The sequence below is a fragment of the Myodes glareolus genome, chromosome 18 (assembly GCF_982192425.1).
Source record: "Myodes glareolus chromosome 18, mMyoGla1.1, whole genome shotgun sequence".
Taxonomy (NCBI): domain Eukaryota; kingdom Metazoa; phylum Chordata; class Mammalia; order Rodentia; family Cricetidae; genus Myodes; species Myodes glareolus.
This window is the reverse complement of record NC_142043.1, coordinates 67,398,431-67,418,359: the sequence shown is the minus strand read 5'-3', so window position 1 is coordinate 67,418,359 and position 19,929 is coordinate 67,398,431. Positions and strand designations below refer to the sequence as shown.

The 19,929-nt window shown below is 48.6% G+C and overlaps 1 protein-coding gene across 3 annotated transcripts in view; it reads right to left on the bottom strand.

The window, feature by feature from the left end:
• Positions 1-1,591: 1,591 nt before the first annotated feature.
• Positions 1,592-19,929, bottom strand: part of Ilrun (inflammation and lipid regulator with UBA-like and NBR1-like domains) — an 81,289-nt gene continuing 62,951 nt past the window's right edge. For 2 of the 3 annotated variants that reach the window (XM_048451177.3, XM_048451175.3), the window contains exon 5: positions 1,592-4,445. In XM_048451177.3, coding sequence (XP_048307134.1) covers positions 4,410-4,445 — 36 coding nt within the window. In that variant the 3' untranslated portion in view covers positions 1,592-4,409. Of the gene's footprint in view, positions 4,446-11,287; positions 11,529-19,929 lie in introns of those variants that run through there. The other variant, XM_085679902.2, reaches the window with a different exon arrangement.

Here is a 19,929-nt window from a genome sequence, read left to right as displayed (position 1 = left end):
GCCCAGTGACTTCTTGACAGGTTACAGCCCCAAAGATAAACAGATTCTGCCAAGCAAATAGCTGTTCAGGAGCAGGGGTGTTGGGGATGATGACCCAGGTGACAGGGTGGGGTCCCTCCCCTGCAGAGAGCAAATAGCTGTAGGCACCTGGGAGGAAGCAGCGTCCTCACTTGTCACGGGTGAGGACACTTGTGGGGGTCCCAGGACAATATATGAGGTGCTTCCTGGGAAGTCTTGCATCAGCTCTTGGCACAGGGGACCAGCTCTTTGTGAGGCCCTATCTCACCCCAAGTCTGTGTTTAAGGGTTCCCTGGGCAGCCGGGGGGGGGGGGGACAGCCAGGCAGTCCTCTCCCCCAGCCAGGCTCATGAGCATCACTTGAACACACAACTTTGGCAGGCAAGGGGAAGGCCCACTCATGGTCTGCATCTCCAAGTTGTCTCTTCAGTGAAAATGCCATAGACACCTGGGGGGTCTCAGTCCAGGGACCTGGGATCCCAACCTGCCCCATCCAGAGCTGTGAGACACAGGAAGCCCTTTTCCCTCTGAGTGTGCTCTCGACAACCAACCCAAGTAGCGAACTTTCTTGAGATAGGGTCTCATGGGGTTAAGAATAATCTAGAACTTTTGATCCTCCTGCCTCTACTCCCCATGTACTAGGATTATTCTAAGCCAGATTCCAGTTCTGAACTCTGAAGTTAAGACTTGGCAGCATTAAACCATCTGCTTTACACTGGCCACAGAATCCTTTCTGATTGCCTAGGTGCTCTTGAAAGTCTTTGAGTCCCAAGGTCATGAAGCTGGCTCCTTGCTCATTTGCCAACTGCCTGCAGGGTGTTCCTAGCTCTCAGGTTTCCAGACCAGCCTGGAAACCTGTGCAGTAGTGAGCAGTGAGGAACACCTAGGAAAGATACCTAACCACCATGGGAACCAAGTATGATGCATGCATCTTCTAAATCCAGGAAGCCAGAAGCCCAGGTGCAATTGGGAAGTGCTCTGGTCCCTGGCTTTTCTTTTTTTCCAAGCAGATGGGAGGCCAAGGTGCTGTCTCTAGCACTGCCCTTCGGCTGTGCTCGGCTGGCTGACCAACCCATGTGGTACTCTGATGGCACACAGAGAATTTGGAATCTACTGTTTTGATAACTGGGTAGCAGAAGACACAAGTGTAACCCAAGGCTGACTTCTTGTTAATTACTCTTACCTAGTGATTGTCCCTGGGCTGTGGCACTATTTTTGGGAGGTTGTGGAACCCTTAGGAACTGGGGCCAAGCTAGCTGAAACATCTCCATTAGGCACGCGCCTTTGAAAGGAACAGGTCTGTCCATCTGTTTCTGGGTCAGCCAGCGCGTGAGCAGTCTCCACCGGCCATCCGACCGCCCACCAGAGACTAAACATCCATGATCAGGACTCAAGCCCTCCGAAGCCATCACAGAAAACCTTCCCTTGTTGGGCACTGTTGTGCTATCCTGTAGTAACTAACATGGATCTCAGGGCTCAATTCCCTCTGCAAGTGTACACTAGAGCTACTGTGGGCGGCACAGGCCAACAGGAGCTGAGGGCGCAATAAAACTCACATACACACACAAGAAAGGTGGGTTTTTTTGTGTTAATTTAATCATACAAATATTCATTTACATGGTAAGGAAAACCTCATCTTCATCTCCTACTAGGCACCACAAGGCCCCACCAGACACCCACCACTGTCCAGGTGGGAGGGGCAGCAGGCTGCTCCCACATTCACCCAAAGAAACAAGGGATAACAGGGAAAGGGCGGGGACAGCACATTAGTCTGCATTTGTGAGCCCTGGCAACCCTCTCATACTTTCCTGCTGGGAGCTCAGGCTAAATTTGGGGGTCTTTACACTCATGTCTACTTCCCACCTTGGCCACCAGCTGTGTTGGTGAAAAGTGCCTGGGTTATGGTTACAGCCAGTCTGTACAGAGGGAGAGGAAGCTGTTTTAGTAGAAAAATGCCCCAAATTCAATTGTCCCCATGGCAAAAAGAAAACAGGCATGCACACGTGCACACACACCTACACATACACACCTCACTCCACACAGAGATTCTTCCCAAGCCCGCGCTCCACCCCTCATTTCCCCACTCGGCTCAGGCCCTTTACCACCTGAAACCTGGTGTCTGCCTCACCTCATGGGTGCCAGACCAGGGATCCTGCCGAAAGGTGGCCTAGTGCACGTGAAGACTCTAAGGGGCTGCAGAAAGAGTGAAACCCGGGAAGCCATGGGTCAAGGATTGCGCCTGCTCTGGCCTTCTGAATGAGCTACCTCTCATGGATACACAGACAGGACTTGGTTGTGAGAAGGAAGCCAGGGTACCTGAGCCATTACATTTTCCAGGTGAGGTTGCTACAAGCAGGAAGGGGCACAAGATGGGAAGGACACTCAGTGACAGTGGCCCACAATGTCTTGCTGGAAAACTGAGAAAGGAAGGTACCTAGTAGGGGATAGATGGGGAAGCCAGTGAGGCAGGGTTGAAGCCTCTCATGATTTCAAGAGGGCAGCTGGAGATGCGCCGCTCCAAGGCCAGGAAGCAGGAGGAATGGCTGGGCATGCGTGTGCTTTAGGGTGGCAGTGTCCTTAGGAGACTGGGCCTAAGAAGGCCCTCAGACAAAAGCCCCCTGAGATTTGTGACTTGGGCACCTGTTAGGGGCTGCCTTTGGCTCAAGGGTCCAAGTGTGCAGAGGAAATAGGGTCCCCAAGAAGCCCCAATTTAATGGAGACCCAGCTGCACTGACCTTCTCCATGGCCTTCTCCACCCGCCCAGGGACTTCCAACGAAACAAAGCTTTTTTTTTTTTTTTTTTGGGGACATGGAAAGGTGGGGGGGGGTTCGTACAAGCTTTTTTCTTTCACAATCAAGTGTTTAAAAATCAATAGTCTCAGAAGAGAATGAAGAACAACAAACACCACACACTTGGAACTCAAACATCCAGACAGAGGCAGGCAGGCAGGCCTGCACCCACACCCAGGCTAAAGAACCTTTTACAGCCACTCACACCCTGGTCTCCCTGCTCTGCTCACAACCCTGGAGCACATGAGGGCTGGAGGCAGGCAGGGGACCCTGCAGCCATACCAAATCCACATCCCCGGCTCTCGTCACTAACTTAGGGAAGGAGGGGTTAAGAAGAGGGACTTTGCATATTCTTGTATCTTTGGCAGTCAGCTGTTCTAGCCTGGTTTAAGATTCCCATGGAGACATCCACATTTCAACCTACTTGGAGTTCATGGGACACTAGTGGGCACCGCACCTGCCCAGAGAGCAAATGCCTGTACTCCGGCTGGGCTGCAACTCGCCACCCCAAACTAAGCAACCTCTGCCGGAGGAGGTCTTTTTATTTCCACCTGACTGAGGCCTCTCAGGCAGTGGTCAGCAGTGGGGCTCCCAGCTGGGGCAGTATCGTCATTCTGTAGTAGCTCGGACTCCACTAATAAGTCATGAGAATGTCACAAGGACATGTGGGGGACACAGGGAGGGAGCTGTGTGATAAGAGAAGCAGGGCACAGTTCACACTTGCTGATGAGTTACAACCCTGTGTGCATGAAGCACAAGCACACACCCAGAGAGAGTCGAGAAAAGAAGGGCCACACTCCCTCTGCCAAGAGAAACACAGAGGAAGCAGTCCCAGCTGTCGCAAGTGTGCAAAAGGACACCTGTCAGACTGTCTTCCAGGCTTCTGCTGGCCACACAGGAAGTCTGGACTTCAGAGAGTGCTGCTGCTAAGAAGCCCCAAGGCTGACAGATACAAATGTCCAAGGAGTAAATCAACAGGAGACTGAAAAGAGAGGGAAGGTGCATCTCATTGGCAGATGCCACTAAGAACAATCGAGGTCAGACTGTGCAGTCAGGTGAGGGCGGGCACAGCATGAGCCCAGCAACCCTGACTGGCAGAGTCCCCAGACATGCCACACCAGCCTCACCACACTGTGAACGGCTTCCAGAGCAAGCACTGCTCTGTAGAGCACGCCGTCCCCTACTTAAAAGAAACACCGGGAAGAGGGGAAGACTAACATGTGCTCAGAACTACAACCTCTCTGTAGGCAAAATAATTTTTGTTTAAAAAGATGGCTTATTTTCCCCCATTTTAAATTTTTTCCCCTTCCCGAATGACCAAACAACTCATTAGACTGACGTCATCACCCAAACCCAAGGTGGCTGCGAGGATTTCTTCTTGGTTGCCAACACCATTCCTGCAGTTCAGTACTCACACATGCATACTGAGCTCACTCAAAACTAGTCTTTCTTCCTCTTCTTCCGTGATTGGGGGGTGGGTGGGGGTCTGAGCCAGGGGTCCGTGCGATGTGCTTGCTCTGCAATCCAGAGGAACCCCTCACTCTCTCCCCCCAAAGTCAGGCCTTCTGTCTTTTGTTAACATTTCTTCTTGCTGAGACCCGTTTAAGACTGGCCGAAGGGGTAAGGCCCGTGGAGCCCCTGGAAGAAAGTGAAGACAGTCAGTGATGAAGACACCAGTACCGCCTGGTCAGCACAATCAGCGCCACTCACAGAGGTGTGAGGGTCACTGCCCTGGCCACACAGCACTTCAGCAGACCTAGGATCAGGATCAGGATGAGCCCAGATGCGAAGTTTCCCACTGAATCCCAGCAGCCTCAGAGAGGAGAGGTGGGAGAGACCTGCTCCTCTGTGATGGGAAGTTCAGCTGATGCCCACTTTCTTCCAGCCAGGCTGCAAAACTTCCACATGGCCTTACAACAGGTTCTCAACCCTCGCCACTGCAGGATGATGCAGTAGATGGCGATGCTGCCAAGCCCGAGGACCTGAGTTCAATCCCGGAACTTCCCATGGTCCCACAAGCTGTCCTCTGACTCTGACACGCGCGCTGTGACATACACAAAATGAATACAATAAAAACAAGTCCAGCAACTGCTGTTTCCCAGCACCTGCCCCATGCTGACCGCCCTTACGGCTGCTATCTTCCCACAGCAGCTGCTAGGAGGTGGAGCTCAGGACCCATCTGAGCACCAGTGAGCTGTCCCTCCTACCACATTTCAAATGTACAAGATGCTTACTTTCCCTGTCCTTTCTTTTGCTTAAGACAGGGTCTACTATGTAGCCTAGTATGGACCGGAATTGTTCTTCAGATTCATTTATTATGGGTATGTATCTCCATGAACTTATGCATACCACATGCAAGCAGGAGCCGTTGGAGGCCAGAAGCAGGCGCTGGGTCCCTTGGAACTCAAGTTCCAGGTGAGTGCTTGCTTGCAAGCAAAGTGTTCTCCTTGCTGAGCCACCTGGCCAGCCCTTGGACTGGAATCCTTGGCCCACCCCCAAGGCACTTGTTCTGTGTTCTTTGGATAAGGTAAAGACTTCCATCTCACCATCCCTATGTTAAGAACAAAACTCTACTGGGCAGTGGTGGCACACAGCATTAATCCCAGCACTCAGGAGGCAGAGGCCAGCTAATCACTGAGCTCAAGACCAGTCCGGTTTACAGAAAGAGTTCCAGGACAGCCAGTGCTACAGAGAAACCTTGTCTTGAAGAAAAATCAACCCTCCCCGCAAAAGAAAGAGGAGGAAGAGCAAACTCCACAGTAAGTTAGCACCAGAACCACCACAGGACTGAGCTGAAGCATGACTGACATGTCTCCCCTTTCCTTGGGTGGACTCGCTCAAAGCAAAGCCCTGAAAGGGCAATGGTAACTAGTGGACAGCTACACCAGGGTTCTGTACTCCACTATGGAGAACACTCGAGACCAGGCCATCGCATGAGTGGTCAGAAGGAGCTAACCTGTGCTTAGTGTTCATCCAAAGAACCCCAAACCTATCAGAGGGAGCTAACAGGTGCTTGGTATCCACCCAAAGAACCTTAATCTAAGTATGACCCACAGCGGGAAGAAATGGGACACCCCCACCAGTCGGATGGAATGCGGACAAAGAGCTTTCAAAGGTCAGAGTGCTTTAAACAATTAGGGCCATTCTTTAACAAAATTGTGGCTACAGCGGAGCCAGGATGACAACTTTATGTCCCAGGGTGGTGCCTGGCCCTCAGGTGTGGTGAACTGGTAACTGAACAAGGACAGGTACTGCTCAGGACACCCGGAATCTCAGATCCCTGTAAGTCAGGCCCTTCTAAAGCTGGTTCTGTTGATCTGTGTGAGGGGACACAAGTGCTGGGCCATCCATCAATCTGTCGGCGTTGTGGAGGCTCCAGGAGGGGGGACTAGTGGAAGACGTACAACCCTCCAGTTACCAATGGTGCTAGATGTGAAGTCCTAGGAGAGAGGGTTGGGTCTGTTCCCCCCACCCCACCTGACTCTTCCATTTTCCAGGTTCTGAGAGCTGATACACAGTATCTGGCTAAGAAGCTGAAAACCAGTATCCCAAGAAAAATACCATCTGAGGTCAGAGTTACTAAGAATGGAAACATGAAGTAACGATTTTTCTCCCATTGGAAAGTACTGAATAACAGAAGTATGGTATGTCTCTACCTGCTTGACAATATCACTCGTGTGTGTGTGTGTGTGTGTGTGTGTGTGTGTGCGCGCGCGCGCGCGCGTGCATGCATAACCAACAGAGAAGATAGATGGGGAGGAAGGGAAGGCAGACACAGAAGGGGCATCAACTATTCACCAGGTGCTGCAGTAGCACCCGACAGACACGATTCTCCAGTACGTGAAGAGGAGTTAACCTGATCAAGGGCACAGCCCTGGAGAGCCAACAAGTTGTTTGGTGTTTAGAAAGACAGGATGCCACATGCCTGCGGGCCCTTGTACCAGTCACGTCTCCAGTAGGCAAATGAAGGCTGCAACTACTTTGGCAGCCACAGCTGCAGCCCGTGGTGGCTCTGCCAAGCACGAGCTCTCAGACTCCATCTCATGGGCTTCGGTGAGAGGCTCCCCTGCACCAGCAAGAACACAGAATTGAAGGCAAGCTGCCTTGACTCAGCACTTCCCAGCAGCAGCTACTCGCCCAGAACGACCCACGACCCATGGAGGCAGCTAGACTGGAACCAACACAAACACTCACAGGGAAAGGAAGAGCAAGCAGTGCTTGTTTTCGATGAAGAACCTCCCCAGCCTTCTCCACAGTGCATGCAGCCTTCCCAGGCCCATGGCTTGTCTAGGAATATGTAATAAGGGAGTATGACTTTCAGACAGCCCCCCCATTTATGCACTGGGCAGGGATAAAGATGTGCGTTCTCAGAACTCCACCTGCTGTGGGACCCTCAAGACCACCCAGCGTGACTCTAACTGGTTTAATTTATGGTTACTCTTGGCTCTCTAACAACTGAGGTTCTATGTCTTCTGGAAAGAAAAAGCCATGAAATTTTCCTTCCAATGGAGAGTAGTATACCAAAGAGCTGCTAATTAACTGGTGCAGAGAGGGGCTTGAGGAACAAGGTGTGTTCCTTCCCCCCCCAGGGTTTCTTTGTAGCTTTAGTGCCTGTCCTGGAACTAGCTCTCTGCCTCCCAAGTGTGGTGGAATTAAAAGCATGCACCACTACTGCCTGGCTCCTCCCAAGTTTTAACTACCATCACTTCAAGGAAGGAAGGAACCAGCTGTTTCAAAATCAATCATGTTGTGACAGAGACTCCCTGCATGCAGGATTGTGTGTGTCATAAGCAGACCACAGGCAACACTACACCAGTGGCAGAAGATGATCTGCCAAAAGTTCCAAGAACAATGTGTTAAACGGCCTGTGACAGGAGGCCACGTGGGAAGTGCTTTTCCTACCCGAGGCATGGGGAGAGACATTCCGGATGCAAGGCTCATCCACATCTCAGGACAGATTCTGATGGCCACCACCAAGCCCAGCCCAGTAGAGGTCTGCAGCACAGCACACACTGCTGGCGTCTAGTAACATACCCTGCATCTCACCAATCTATCTGGACTGGTCTGGAAGCCCTACGGATGGATCATGGTGTCTCCACCTCTCCAGCACCAGGACTCAGCACACCTCTGCACCCAGTTTTCATGTGGGTGCTTGGGATATCAGGTTAGTTTCACATGCCCCTGAAGTGTGCATTTTACCCACTGAGCTGCCTCCTGAGCTCCAGCTTTTGCTTGTAGGAAGAGGAGAAGCCAACCATAATCTGTCCATAATGCAACGTTAACTACTGTAAACCACAAACAGTATTTCTAAAATACTTTATTATGTATAAACAAGTTCACTCCAACTCATCCTTCTTTTCCAAGAACAATGTGAGATCTAGCATGTGGCTGCTGAGGTGCAGCATGGTGGTAGCATGCCCCACAGGTGCTGTCCAGGGTCAAGCCCTAGGAATATTTGAGGAAAATATCTAGTATTTCCAAGCAAGTTGGCAAAGCAAACCCAACATCAACTGTCTCTGACATAGTCTTCATGATGCTGTCCCTGTGGGGCAGCAAGAGTTATGGCTTGCCTGTGAGTGTCTTCTGTGAGGGGCACCTGAAAATACAAGAGTCCTGAAACATGGTGGAAAAATAAAACCCAAAAAGACAAAACCAAAAATCACTCTTGGCCAAAAGGGGTGTACACTTAGTATCAGAATATGAAATGCTTCTCTTGAGAAATGTTAGGGACTCCCCCTCCCCAACCAGACTTTGGAATATCTCTATGTACATAATGAACTGGTTGAGGGATGGAACCCAGACTAACCACCATTTATTTATATCTCATGTATGAATGACTCTTAAAGGTAATTTTATGCAGTGTTTGACAATTTTTGTACAAAACAAAGGTTCCTGATACAGAACTTCCCACGTGAGGAATCCTGTTGGTATTCAGAAGTTTCCTGTTTTGCATTTCTGTACTAATAGTCACTAGTAGTCACCAGGAAAGCCACATTAATTGTGTAGCAACATACACTAGAACGAGCTTTGCTTCCTTTTGTCTCTCCTCTCAGTCCCCGTTTTCACAGCAGCCATTATTGCGCTCTGCCCATCCCACCAATCCTTTACATCTTGCACTAAGAATGAATAAAGGGACAGCTGTGCTGGGGACTCAGCTCTTGTCTTTTATCTGAGGGAGGGGTCAAGAGGAGGCCAAAATTCCTTTCAAAAAGGACATGTCACCAAGACCTTTTGGGCTCAGTCCTTTCCCCCATATGAAAACTTGCTTAGATAAACCACCACAACACGGAGACTTTCATACACCTGTCTTTATTTTGCTTTAGTCATGATTTGGTATAAATAAATAAAAGGCCCTGAATGAATGAGTGAGTGAGTGAGTGAGTGAGTGAGTGAGTGAGTGAGTGAGTAAGTAAGTAAAAGGTCCTGTCAGGCTGGGCAATGGTGGCTCGCACCTTCAATCCCAGCACTGCTCAGGAGACAGAGGCAGGTGGCCTGGTCTACAGAGTGAGTTCCAGGACAGCCAGAGTAGCACAGAGAAACCCTGCATGGGGGGATGGGGGAGGAGACCCACACAGGATCATTAGTTGCACGCAAGACATCTCCCACCCCCATGCACCAATGGTAGCACATAACACTACAAGCCCTCCTCTTCGATTTGCCTGCCCAGTGTTCCTTGTGTGTGGTTTCCAGGTACTGAATGCAAACACAGCAGAGTACAAGTTTCACAAGAAGTTCTGCCCTGATCCCAGACTGCACAAAGTGTGAAGGAGGGGCTGGCCATCCAGGACCAGAGAATGTCATGATGGAATCCAAGACTCCCATTAGTGAGAAATGGAATTACATGTTGGGATAATGAGGACAACCAGCAGGGTCAAAATACTCAAGTACTGCTCATGGGGCTTGTTGATGGCATGGCAGGGCTACTTCAAGCAGGTGGGAACTTCTGAAGATGCCTCCAAGTTCAAAGATGTACCTACATGCTAGTCAAGGGTAAGTGCGGGAAGCCTGCTTTAGGCATGAGGACTATGGTAGCCTTGTGTCATGTCCTCCTGATCCTGTCAAACTGCTTAAAAGGTTAACTCAGTTATGAGAGTGTTCTCTGTCTTTTAAAAGCCTTGTAAAACTACTTTTTATTCTTATCTCTATAACAATTTTCCCAATTGGTTTTAACTAACTTTTGTTGCTGCCAAGGAACCTGTCTGTCCACCTATCCATCCAACCTTTCCATGTCCATGCCACCCTATCCGACCTGTCACCCACATAGTTTTGCTCACTCTCCTCCACCCCTGCACCCTTCCTCTGCTCACCCACACACCCCTCTTCTCTCCTCTGCCCATCCCAGTTCCCACAACAGCTGCTGCCTTCAACCTTCTCCTGATCTTGTTAACTAAGTTGCCAAAAGGAGTCAAACTCAAATACTGCAGCTTCAGCACCATTTGAGGGCCAGGGTTAGTTAGGCTCAGCAGGTAGACGGCGTGTGTAGCCCATATAAAGCAGCCTTGAGCTAGAAACCCTGCCCCCTGCCTGCCCCCACCAACAAACCAAACCACTAAGGGAAGTTCTATAAGCAGATGGAGGGTTCTGGCCGAGTTTGATTCCCCCTCAGTAAAGACTCCAGAATGCTTTTGGGATTTATGGTCATGACCTCGGCTAACTGTAAGTATGCTAAAATCCAGGTGAGATGCCAGGAACAGAGCTCTCTCTGGCATCTCCTAGAGTAAGAAAGAAGGAAACCAATCAGAAGAGGCACTCACCCAAGGGTCTGACCATGTGGACACCAACCACTAAGCAGAAGCTCTAACACCACCTAGCCTCTGCCTGCTTCCTCTAGGACTCCACTCAGGTTCCTTCGTCTGTCAACTGCTGCCCCTCAAGCCATCATAACTGAGAAGAAAGTAAGTTGATTCTCTTCTTGTCCCAGTCAGCCGTGCTGGTTCAATCTTGCTGTACCAAGCAGCACTGTGGGAACTGCTTCACTGTGCTGTGTCCTTTCACAAAATGACCCTCCTTTGACAGACCTCAAGATCTCCTTTGGAAATTCCCCTCACCCTTTTAAAAGCACAACTCACCAGAGCTGGGTGGCTGGCCAGAGTCCTCTGAACTTTCTTGTATGTAGTTTTCCTTGAATTCATTTCAAATCCACTATCCATCAAGACACCAGTTTCTTTCTTTTTGGTTTTTTGAGACAGGGTTTCTTTGTGTAGCCCTGACTGTCCTCGAAGTCAGAGCTCTGCCTGCCTCAGTCTCCCAAGTGCTGGGATTAAAGGTGTGCACCACCACCCATCAAGACATCACTTTCTTCACTACTGTGAACCAGAGGGATTTCTCTTCTCCAATACCTATGAACAGTTAAAAGTCAGCTAACTGGAATGCCGGGGAGCTGGTGCAGTGGTTAGGAGCATCTGGTACTGTTCCAGATAGGGCTGCTTATAACTAACTACACACACACACACAAACTTGAAGAAAAAAAAAGTCTGGGCAAGGGGGTGATTTCCTTTAATTGTAACACTTGAGAGACAGAGGCAGGCAGATTTCTGTTAGTTCCAGGACAACAGAGTGTGGTGGTTTGAAAGAAAATGGTCCCCAAAGGGAGTGGCACTATTAGGAGGTATGACTGTTGGAGTAGGTGTGGCCTTGTTGGAAGAAGTATCACTGTGGGGGTGGCCTTTGAGGTCTCCCATGCTCAAGCTATGTGCGGTGACACAGCTCACTTCCTGTTGCCTGTGGATGAAGACGTAAAACTCTCAGCTCCTTCTCCAGCACCATGTCTACCTGCATGCTGTCATGCTTTCTGCCATGATGAAAATGGACTAAACCTCTGAAACGGCAAGCTACCCCAAGGAAATGTTTTCTTTATAAGAGTTGCTAAGGCCATGGTGTCTCTTCATAGCAATAGAACCCTAACTAAGACACAGGCCCATACAGTAAGATCCTGCATCTTACCCACTGCCACCACACCACCCACCCAGCCACCACCAAGAAGTGAGGAGGCTGAAGCAGAAGAATCAGGCTAGCATGGGCTACCTAATAACAAACAAAAATTTAAAAATATTCAGCAGGCAAAGGCCTTACCTGAACAAGCTGGATGACCAATTCAATTTGCAAGTCGCCCTTTTACATGAGCCATGCATGCACACCCACATTCGGACACAAATAAACAAATGTTCAACGGTTTTTTTAAAAAAAAGCTTGAAAGGTAGAGAAGTTGGAGATGGCTTAGCAGTTAAGAACGTTTCCTGTTCTTACAGAGGACCAGTGTTCAGGTCCCAGCATCTTCATTAGGTAGCTCACAACTGCCTATAACTCAGGTTTCAGAGAATCTGATACCCTCTTCTGTGTGGGCACCTGCACATGCATGCCATACACATATACACATACACATCAAAAATAAATTCTGAAAAAAAATTTATTGTAGCACATTAAATTTTTTGAAAAAAGAGAAAAGCTAACAAACACAAAACCAATCTCTCCAAACCCTATTTTCTCTTCTCTGGCTCACATCCCTTCACATGGCAAGGCACACCTGTGCCCAACCAACATCTCTGGAGACAGGGATTAGCAGCGGCTGAGCATGAAGGAGACTCATGACCAAGCAACATCACTATGATTTGTGTAAAGCAGACAGCGACTGTAACTGGTCCTTAAGCAACACATCACAAGCAGAAAGCCTGAGTTCCTCGGGGCCTCTGAGGAGAAGGAGCCACCAGAATTCGTTCTCACACTTTGTACAGCCAGTGGAGTCCATGCAGAGCAAACTGTGCTACAGAAGACCAGAGCTGAAAACTCAGCTCCTCACCCGTGAGTCACACTTTTGTTCTCTGACTCTTAGAGACCCACCAGAAATTAAAATGCTGAATGCAGAGAAGAGAGCTGTAACAACCAACATGAAATGACTGACGTTTCTGCTACAGGTCTGCCTAGCCTCGGCAGCCTGCAACAATGCAAGAGCCCGAAAACACACACAAAGGAGCTGGGCACCGCTGACACCGGAGGGACAAAGGAGTGTTCCTGGACATACTTCTCAGCCTCAGTCAATCAGCAACGCTACATAACAAAAGGCCTATGCTGTTTGCTTAAATTATTTTAACACGCACACACAGCCTGTGCCAATGCAAACACTGGTAGAGCTGAGGCCTTTACTGGCTCTTCTGAGTTTTCAGGAGACAGAGTCATTGTAACAGCATCAGACCCAGAATCTCCTGTCAAACGCTTTCTGGTACAGAACGTGCTGGGCAGACAGGACATGGGTGGGGACTTTGCTGCCCCATCTTGTTTCCTCCTTGGTTATGGGTTCTGCAGCTCCCACAGGTGGGTGAGGAAGTCTCCACACCTGACTGCCTAAGAAGGACAACCAATTCTCCTTACCAGCAGCCTTCACCACAACATGATCTAGAAAGTTGGACTCATTTGGGTTCTGATCATGGCCTACTATTAACTGCTGTGGAAGTGTGGCAGGCACTGGTAACTACTGTATTATCTCCTGTAACTATGGAAGTCCTAGAGTAGTGAGTATTAGGAAAGAGCACTAAGGGGCCAGAGAGTTGCCTCAGCTGTTAAAAGTACTTGTTGCTCTTGAGAATTGGGAAGCAAATCTGATACCTAGCACACACATGTTGGCTCACAACCATCCTTAACACTGGTGTCAGGGGATCCAAGGCTCTTTCTGACCTCTTCAAGCACCAGGTAGACATATGAACTAAACTCAGGCAAAACACTCATACATATAAAATAAAGAAGTCTAAAAGAAATGGTAGGAAAAGAGAAAGATCCCCAGAACAGAAGGGAGGGGGGCAGGCACCATGGCTACAAACCTTTAATCCCAGCTGATGTAGCTGGAGCTGGGTGAGGTGAGGTGGAGGACAGCCTGGAATATACAGCAAGTTCCAGGTCAGACAGGCTGCACAGTAAAATCTTGTCTCCAACAACAAAAGGCCACGTATGGTGGGACACATTTAAAGCCTTCGTGGCCGAGAAGGCTGTGGAAGGACAACTGTTTGAGCTCAGGAATTCAGGTGCTCACAACCCTTCAAATACAAGTGACAATCACCACCAAACCAAACCGAGCCAGACTAAGTGTGACAATTGGGAGGAAGATCATGCTGGTTCAAGGCCCTGGACCACAAAGAAAGCAAGAAGAACTTTAGCAACAATGCTCAGGACACTTCTGAGAACAGGGACCTTCTCTGTGTATGATGGAGGATTTTATCCCCAGAGACATTGGTGCTGTTCTTACACACCAACAGCTGTGAGTTAGCTTGTCAGCTAGAAGATGGCAATCCCTATTACAAGACTAGACATCATTCATGTGGCACAACACCCAGAGGCAGGGCCCTATCCCATATTCCTCCCAAACTTTGTATCTAACATGAGGCTGCCTGACCCTCTATTTGGATGTTTAGAGATCTCCACACACTCAACTCCTTACTCCACCCCAAAGCTCTATCACAGCCCTTTGTCTCCAAGATGTCCACTCCACCCTTCTAAAATGCTCGGTCATCCTTTACTCTTCTGGCATCCCACTTCTAGGTTCTCTGTGCCATCTGGCTGCTGTGGCACACCTGCCTCTACTGTGTCCTGTGTTCTACACAGAGCAGGGTAAGCACATCCTTCAAATCAAAAGCTTCACAGGGGTCCCTAGAGTCCCCAGGATCTGATTCCTGACCTCTGACTTCACTTCTGCTCACCCCTCACTACCCTGCAGCACCTACCTTGATCTCATTCCTTGAATCCATCAGGAACATTCCTACCTCAGACCTTGGACTGGCTGTGTCTGAGCCTAAAATTCTAGGCAGCCTCTGTAGAATGAAGACTGTCCAGGGCTGCAGCCAGCTGCCTTCCTCACTACGATACTACCTCAGAGGAGATGGAAACCACAGAGACTGGATCTTTTGAAGGATCATCAAGGAATGTAGGACAATTTCTTCTGTGACTTCAAGAACTACAGGTGTTTCTGTCACCTGTAGTAGAATAGAAACTTCAGAAGCTGGGGAGATGGCTCTGGGGTTAAGCGTACTGACTGCTCTTCCAGAAGACCTGGATTCAATTCTCAGCACTCACATGGCAACTTACAACTTTCTGTAACTCCAGTTCTAGGGATCTGATGCCTTCACACAGACATACATGCAGGCAAAACACCAGTGCACTTAAAATAAAATTATTTTTTAAAAAAAATAGAAACTTCAATACCAACAAAATCTGAACCCAGGAGACCAGGGAGGTTCTTTAGGAGAATGTTTAGCAAGGCAGTGGCAGTAGCTGCCTGAACCCTCATCTGAAATGCAGCTGGGGAGCTAGGATGGGGCACTCATAAGCTTTGTAGAACAGCTTGGCTACTAAAACTAGACAGGAGTTAGAGGTGCCCTCTAGCATCGATGAAAACATCGATCCAGCTAGTGACAACAACCATCTTTGGTCAAACTGTCAAATGCTGGCTCTAATTGAACTGAGACCTGGACCTCCCAGAGTCACTCCTTATTACCATGTTAAATTTTATTTCTTTTTGAGATCGGGTCTCTCTACAAAGCCCTGAACTTGCTATGTAGACATGTTGGTCTCAAATGCAGAGATCTTCTTGCCTCTGCCCGCAGAGGGCTGGGATTAGAAGGGTGCATCAATGTTCCAGGCTTACTACGTAAAATCTGTGGCCACTTCAAAGCAGTAAGAAGATCCAGAAGCCATTGCAGCTTTAGCCCACAGAGTAAAATGGAGAATGTCACTCAGCAGAAGAGGTCTGGCCTACTCTGCATGCAACCCTGGAAGAGGAAAATTAGGTGTGGGACACGTGCCTGCAGTCCCAGATTCAGGAAGGGAGAAAGCCCAAGTCCAGCTTGGGTTACAGAGAGACCTTGCTTCAAAAATAAAAACAAAACAAACAAACAAACAGTTTATTTTTACCCCAATCCTTCCAGTATTCTGATCTGAGAGAAATTAACTTCTTTATACCTTAATCAACAATAGAGCCACGGGGCAGGGGCAGGCCAGATGCCTCATCAGGTAAGAGTGCTTCCTGCCAGGCCTGAAAATTTCAGTCTGATTCATGGGTCCTAAATGGTTGAAGTCAGAACCAACTCTGAAAGGTGCACCTCTGACCGCCAGACAAGCACCATGGTGCACAAGCCCACATGTACACACACACACACACACACACACACACACACACACGTGGGAATGTGGGCAGAAAGGGCAGATGGCACTTGGCAGCAGCAGCTGCAGCAAAATGAAGACACAGGCTGAACTCCACAAAGAAAATCATATGTTCTCCTGATTCAGGACTTGGTGGAAGGAATGACAGTGGCTCAGGCTGTGATCCAGTCTGAGGTAGAAGCACACAACAAACATTGGCCTATTTCTTCCCAGGGCCAGTACAAAATACCACAGTCCAAGTACCAAAATCAGTCCCCTGGGCTGAGCCTGCCTGGTGCAAAGGCTTTTGCTGCTGAATGAAGAAGCACCTGCTGTCCACAGCCCATATTTATTCCCACCGGTCCTGAGTCACTACTGTGCCTTATGTTCTGGAAGACCTCAGAAAACACTTGCAAACCCTGGTAATAAGACGGCCTCTTTTCCTTCCCTTTCCCTACTCCCTTCCCTCTTTCCACACTTTCCACTAACAGAGGCCCAAACAGAGGCTCTTTGGCCCTACCTGAATCAATATGCAAGAATGCATTGTCCAGAGTGTATCCCTGTCTCCCGTGGCCACCTGGGACACAGGCTCTGTTACTTTAACAGTGAAATAGCTCTCAACCTCACCAGTACACGGGACAAATCAGCCACACCCAAGCTGACAATGAGGCCAGTCACTTCCCGACAAAAGCAAAGACCCAGCTTTAAGAATCTTTGGAGCGGGTCGGCCTACACTCCCAAGCCTACACTCCCCGCCTGATTCCCTCTGCAACTCTCCCAGGAAGGAGTCAGACTTTGTGGGTTGTGGGATACAGCTGGGACACACGTTCTCACCCAAAGCTTCCCTTGGGATTTGGGCACCAAGAGCTTAAGCTTGTTCACAGCAACCAGGGAAGGACTGCAGGGTGTCCAGTTCCCAAGATTGACAGATGTGCAATTCTGTCGAAATAACAACCTAGTGCTCATGGAGCAGGGGGCCTCCAGAGATCTTGGCACTTCATCCTCCCAACTTTAACAAGTTACTCTGCTACAGAGGCAGCAGGAAAGCATCTACAGAGACTGTGCGTCCAAGAACTTCCAAGAGCATCCTGTTCTTCCCTAGCCTCCATGGCTGGCGGGAATTTCCCTGGGTAATTCCACTCTCTTGTTAACTCAGTGATCCCAACAACAGTCCATCAGGCACACTGAAGATGGGGGGCACCAGGTGAACTAACTGCTGACACTTCCCTACTCTGGAGCCCCAGGACCTTATCCTCCCTTTCTGCTCATCTATTAGAAACACCGCACGGCTTGTTTCACACTACACTACATTAGAATGTCTTGTCACAAGCCAACGTTGCCTCTTTCCTGCCTTGATGGTCACCTCAATTCATGATGACATTCAACACAGTTCATTCAGAACAGGGGAAGGAAGCAAGCACAATAATCTGGCAGCAGAGACCTCTCAGTCATGTGGCACCTACACTGGGGTCGTAGCTCTGTGTCCTGATGGCTGTGTGACACTGGGCAAGGCATGCAGCCCCTCAGAACTTTTTGTTTCTTCACTTACAGGCAAAGTAACTGAGCGTGTCTGGGCTCTCAGGAACAACTCAAAAGTAGCCTCCTCACTTAGCCAAGGACACACTTCACAACTTCGAGCACATCTACGTCAAGAACCAACCAATCCTGTGTTCAAGTCAAATATAAATATAATTATCTTTATGTCTACGCTTTATTAGCTTAATTGTGTGTGCACGTATGTGTGCCTGAGTATAATGTCTGTGTACATGTGTATAAGTGTCCTATGACGACAGAAGAGGATGCTGGATCCTTTGGAACTGGAGGTACAGGTGAGTGTGAGCTGCCCAATATGGGGCCCTCTTTAAGAGCAGTGAGTGCTCTTAACTTCTGAGCCATCTTCTGCAGTCCCCTTACTTATGCTTTTCAGGCCTTTAATCCCAGCTCTCAGGAAGGATAGGCAGGCAGATCTCTTGAGTTTGAGGCCAGCCTGGTCTACAGAGTGAGTTCTAGGATAGTCAGGGCTATATAGAGAAACCCTATCTCAATAAATTAATTAATTAATTAATTAAAAAAATAGGAAAGTAAAATAAAAAATTACATGGTGTATATGTTGAGGTCGAAGAACAATGTGGAAGTTGGTTCTATCCTTCTATTATGTGGTACCTGGAATGGAACCACACTTGTTCCACTTGTTCACTCGTCAGGCTTGGCAGCAAAGACCTTTAACCACTGAGTGTCTCACTGCCATGCACAGGCTTTAAATCTCATCACTGGATAGATGTTCACATGTATCCATTTTAATTTCTCATATATACACATATGTATGTATGTATGTATCTTAATTTATTTTTATATGTATGGTGTTTTGTCCTGCAGGCAGTGCCTACAGAGGCCACAGAGGGAGTGAGAGCTCCAGGGATTGAAGTTAAGGTAGAAGTGAGCTGCTGGTGGGTGCTGAGAATTGAATCTGGTCTTCTGGAGGAGCAGTCACTGTTCTCAAACCCTGAGCCAACTCTTCAGTCCCTTAGTTCCGATATTTTCAAGGCTGTTTGTGATTGTTTCTTCCACTCTGCTTCAAAGGAACACACACTGGGAGCATTGGACCTGAGAACTTCAAGCTCTGCAGGCCGCTGTCTGTGAGTCCCTCTCCTTCATCCCATCTCACTAACTCCTGCTGCAAACACTTGCTTCTCCTCTGTAAGTTACACAGCAGACCGCCCTGCGGGACTGACGCAAACCTGACCCAGTTGTTCTCCCTATGTACAGCACAGTGTGGGCACAGACTCCCACTGTATTTCCTAGGCTCTGACTGTATGCAGGGCAGATGTGTCATTACTCACTGACCACTGCCTGTGTCCTTCCAAAGGAGGTGGAGTCAACAGACCTAGTTGGACACAGAAAACTTAGTCAGATGTTTCATATTGCTTTGAGTAAATTTTTGCTTGTACTAAAAACAACAACAACAACAGAGGCCCTAATTTCTCTTAAGATTCAAATTTCACATTATTCATTCATTCTATCCAAGTCTTCCTGGATACACTCCTTACTGGGAGGCTGTTTTGTGATGAATATATTTATTTAGTGTGTGTATGACATGAGAGGCATGAGAAAAATCAGGAGACAATTGCAGTAAACTACTTGTGGGTCTCAGGTTTATCAGCGCCTTAACTCACTGAGGCATCTCACTAACTGAGAAGTTGTACTAAAAAAAAATTACAAAATTTATGTGTAAGCCAGGCATGCTAATGCTAGCCTTTAATTCCAGCACTAAGGAGATAGAGGCAGGCAGATCTCTGAGTTCAAAACCAGCCTGGTCTACAAAGAGAGTTCTGGGACAGCCAGGGCTACACTGAGAAACCCTGTCTCAAAGTCACTAAATGAGTAAACAAATGTATGTGTGTGCACCATGTGCGTGCCTGGTGCCTATGGAGGTCAGAATAGAGGGTGCTGGATCCTCTGCAAGAGCAACCAGTGTTCTTAATGACTGAGCCATCTCTTTAGCCCTGAAAAGTTACTTTTCAGTGGGGGGAAGGGAGGAGTAAAATTATATAAACCCATCAATTAAATATGTTCAGTGTCCTCATCACTGTCCAACACTTAAAGAGCAGCAGGGCCTAGCAGGATCTTAGGCTGGCAGGAGGCTCAATCCTCTCCCTGTCTTGTGAATAACCATTGGACCCGTTAAGAAGCATCAATTCCTTAAGGAGAAGATGGTCCACAGCTAGAAATGACTTTTGTTTCTTAAACAGGCACATTCTAAGAGCAATCATGTTCAGTACAGGGCAGGTTGGGCAAACGGCATCCTGCCAAGATACCAATGGAGTGCCTGAGCTGCTTTGGCCAGCTTTCATCTTCCCCAAACCTCAGCTGCATTGTTTCCCCTATAACAAGGCACACTGCCTAGGGATGGCTGCTCCACCTGCTGTCACAGGAACAGCCTCTGGAGGGGTCTAATTTAAGAGAGGGGTTGTGATGACCATATTCTGGGTTCAGGATGTGG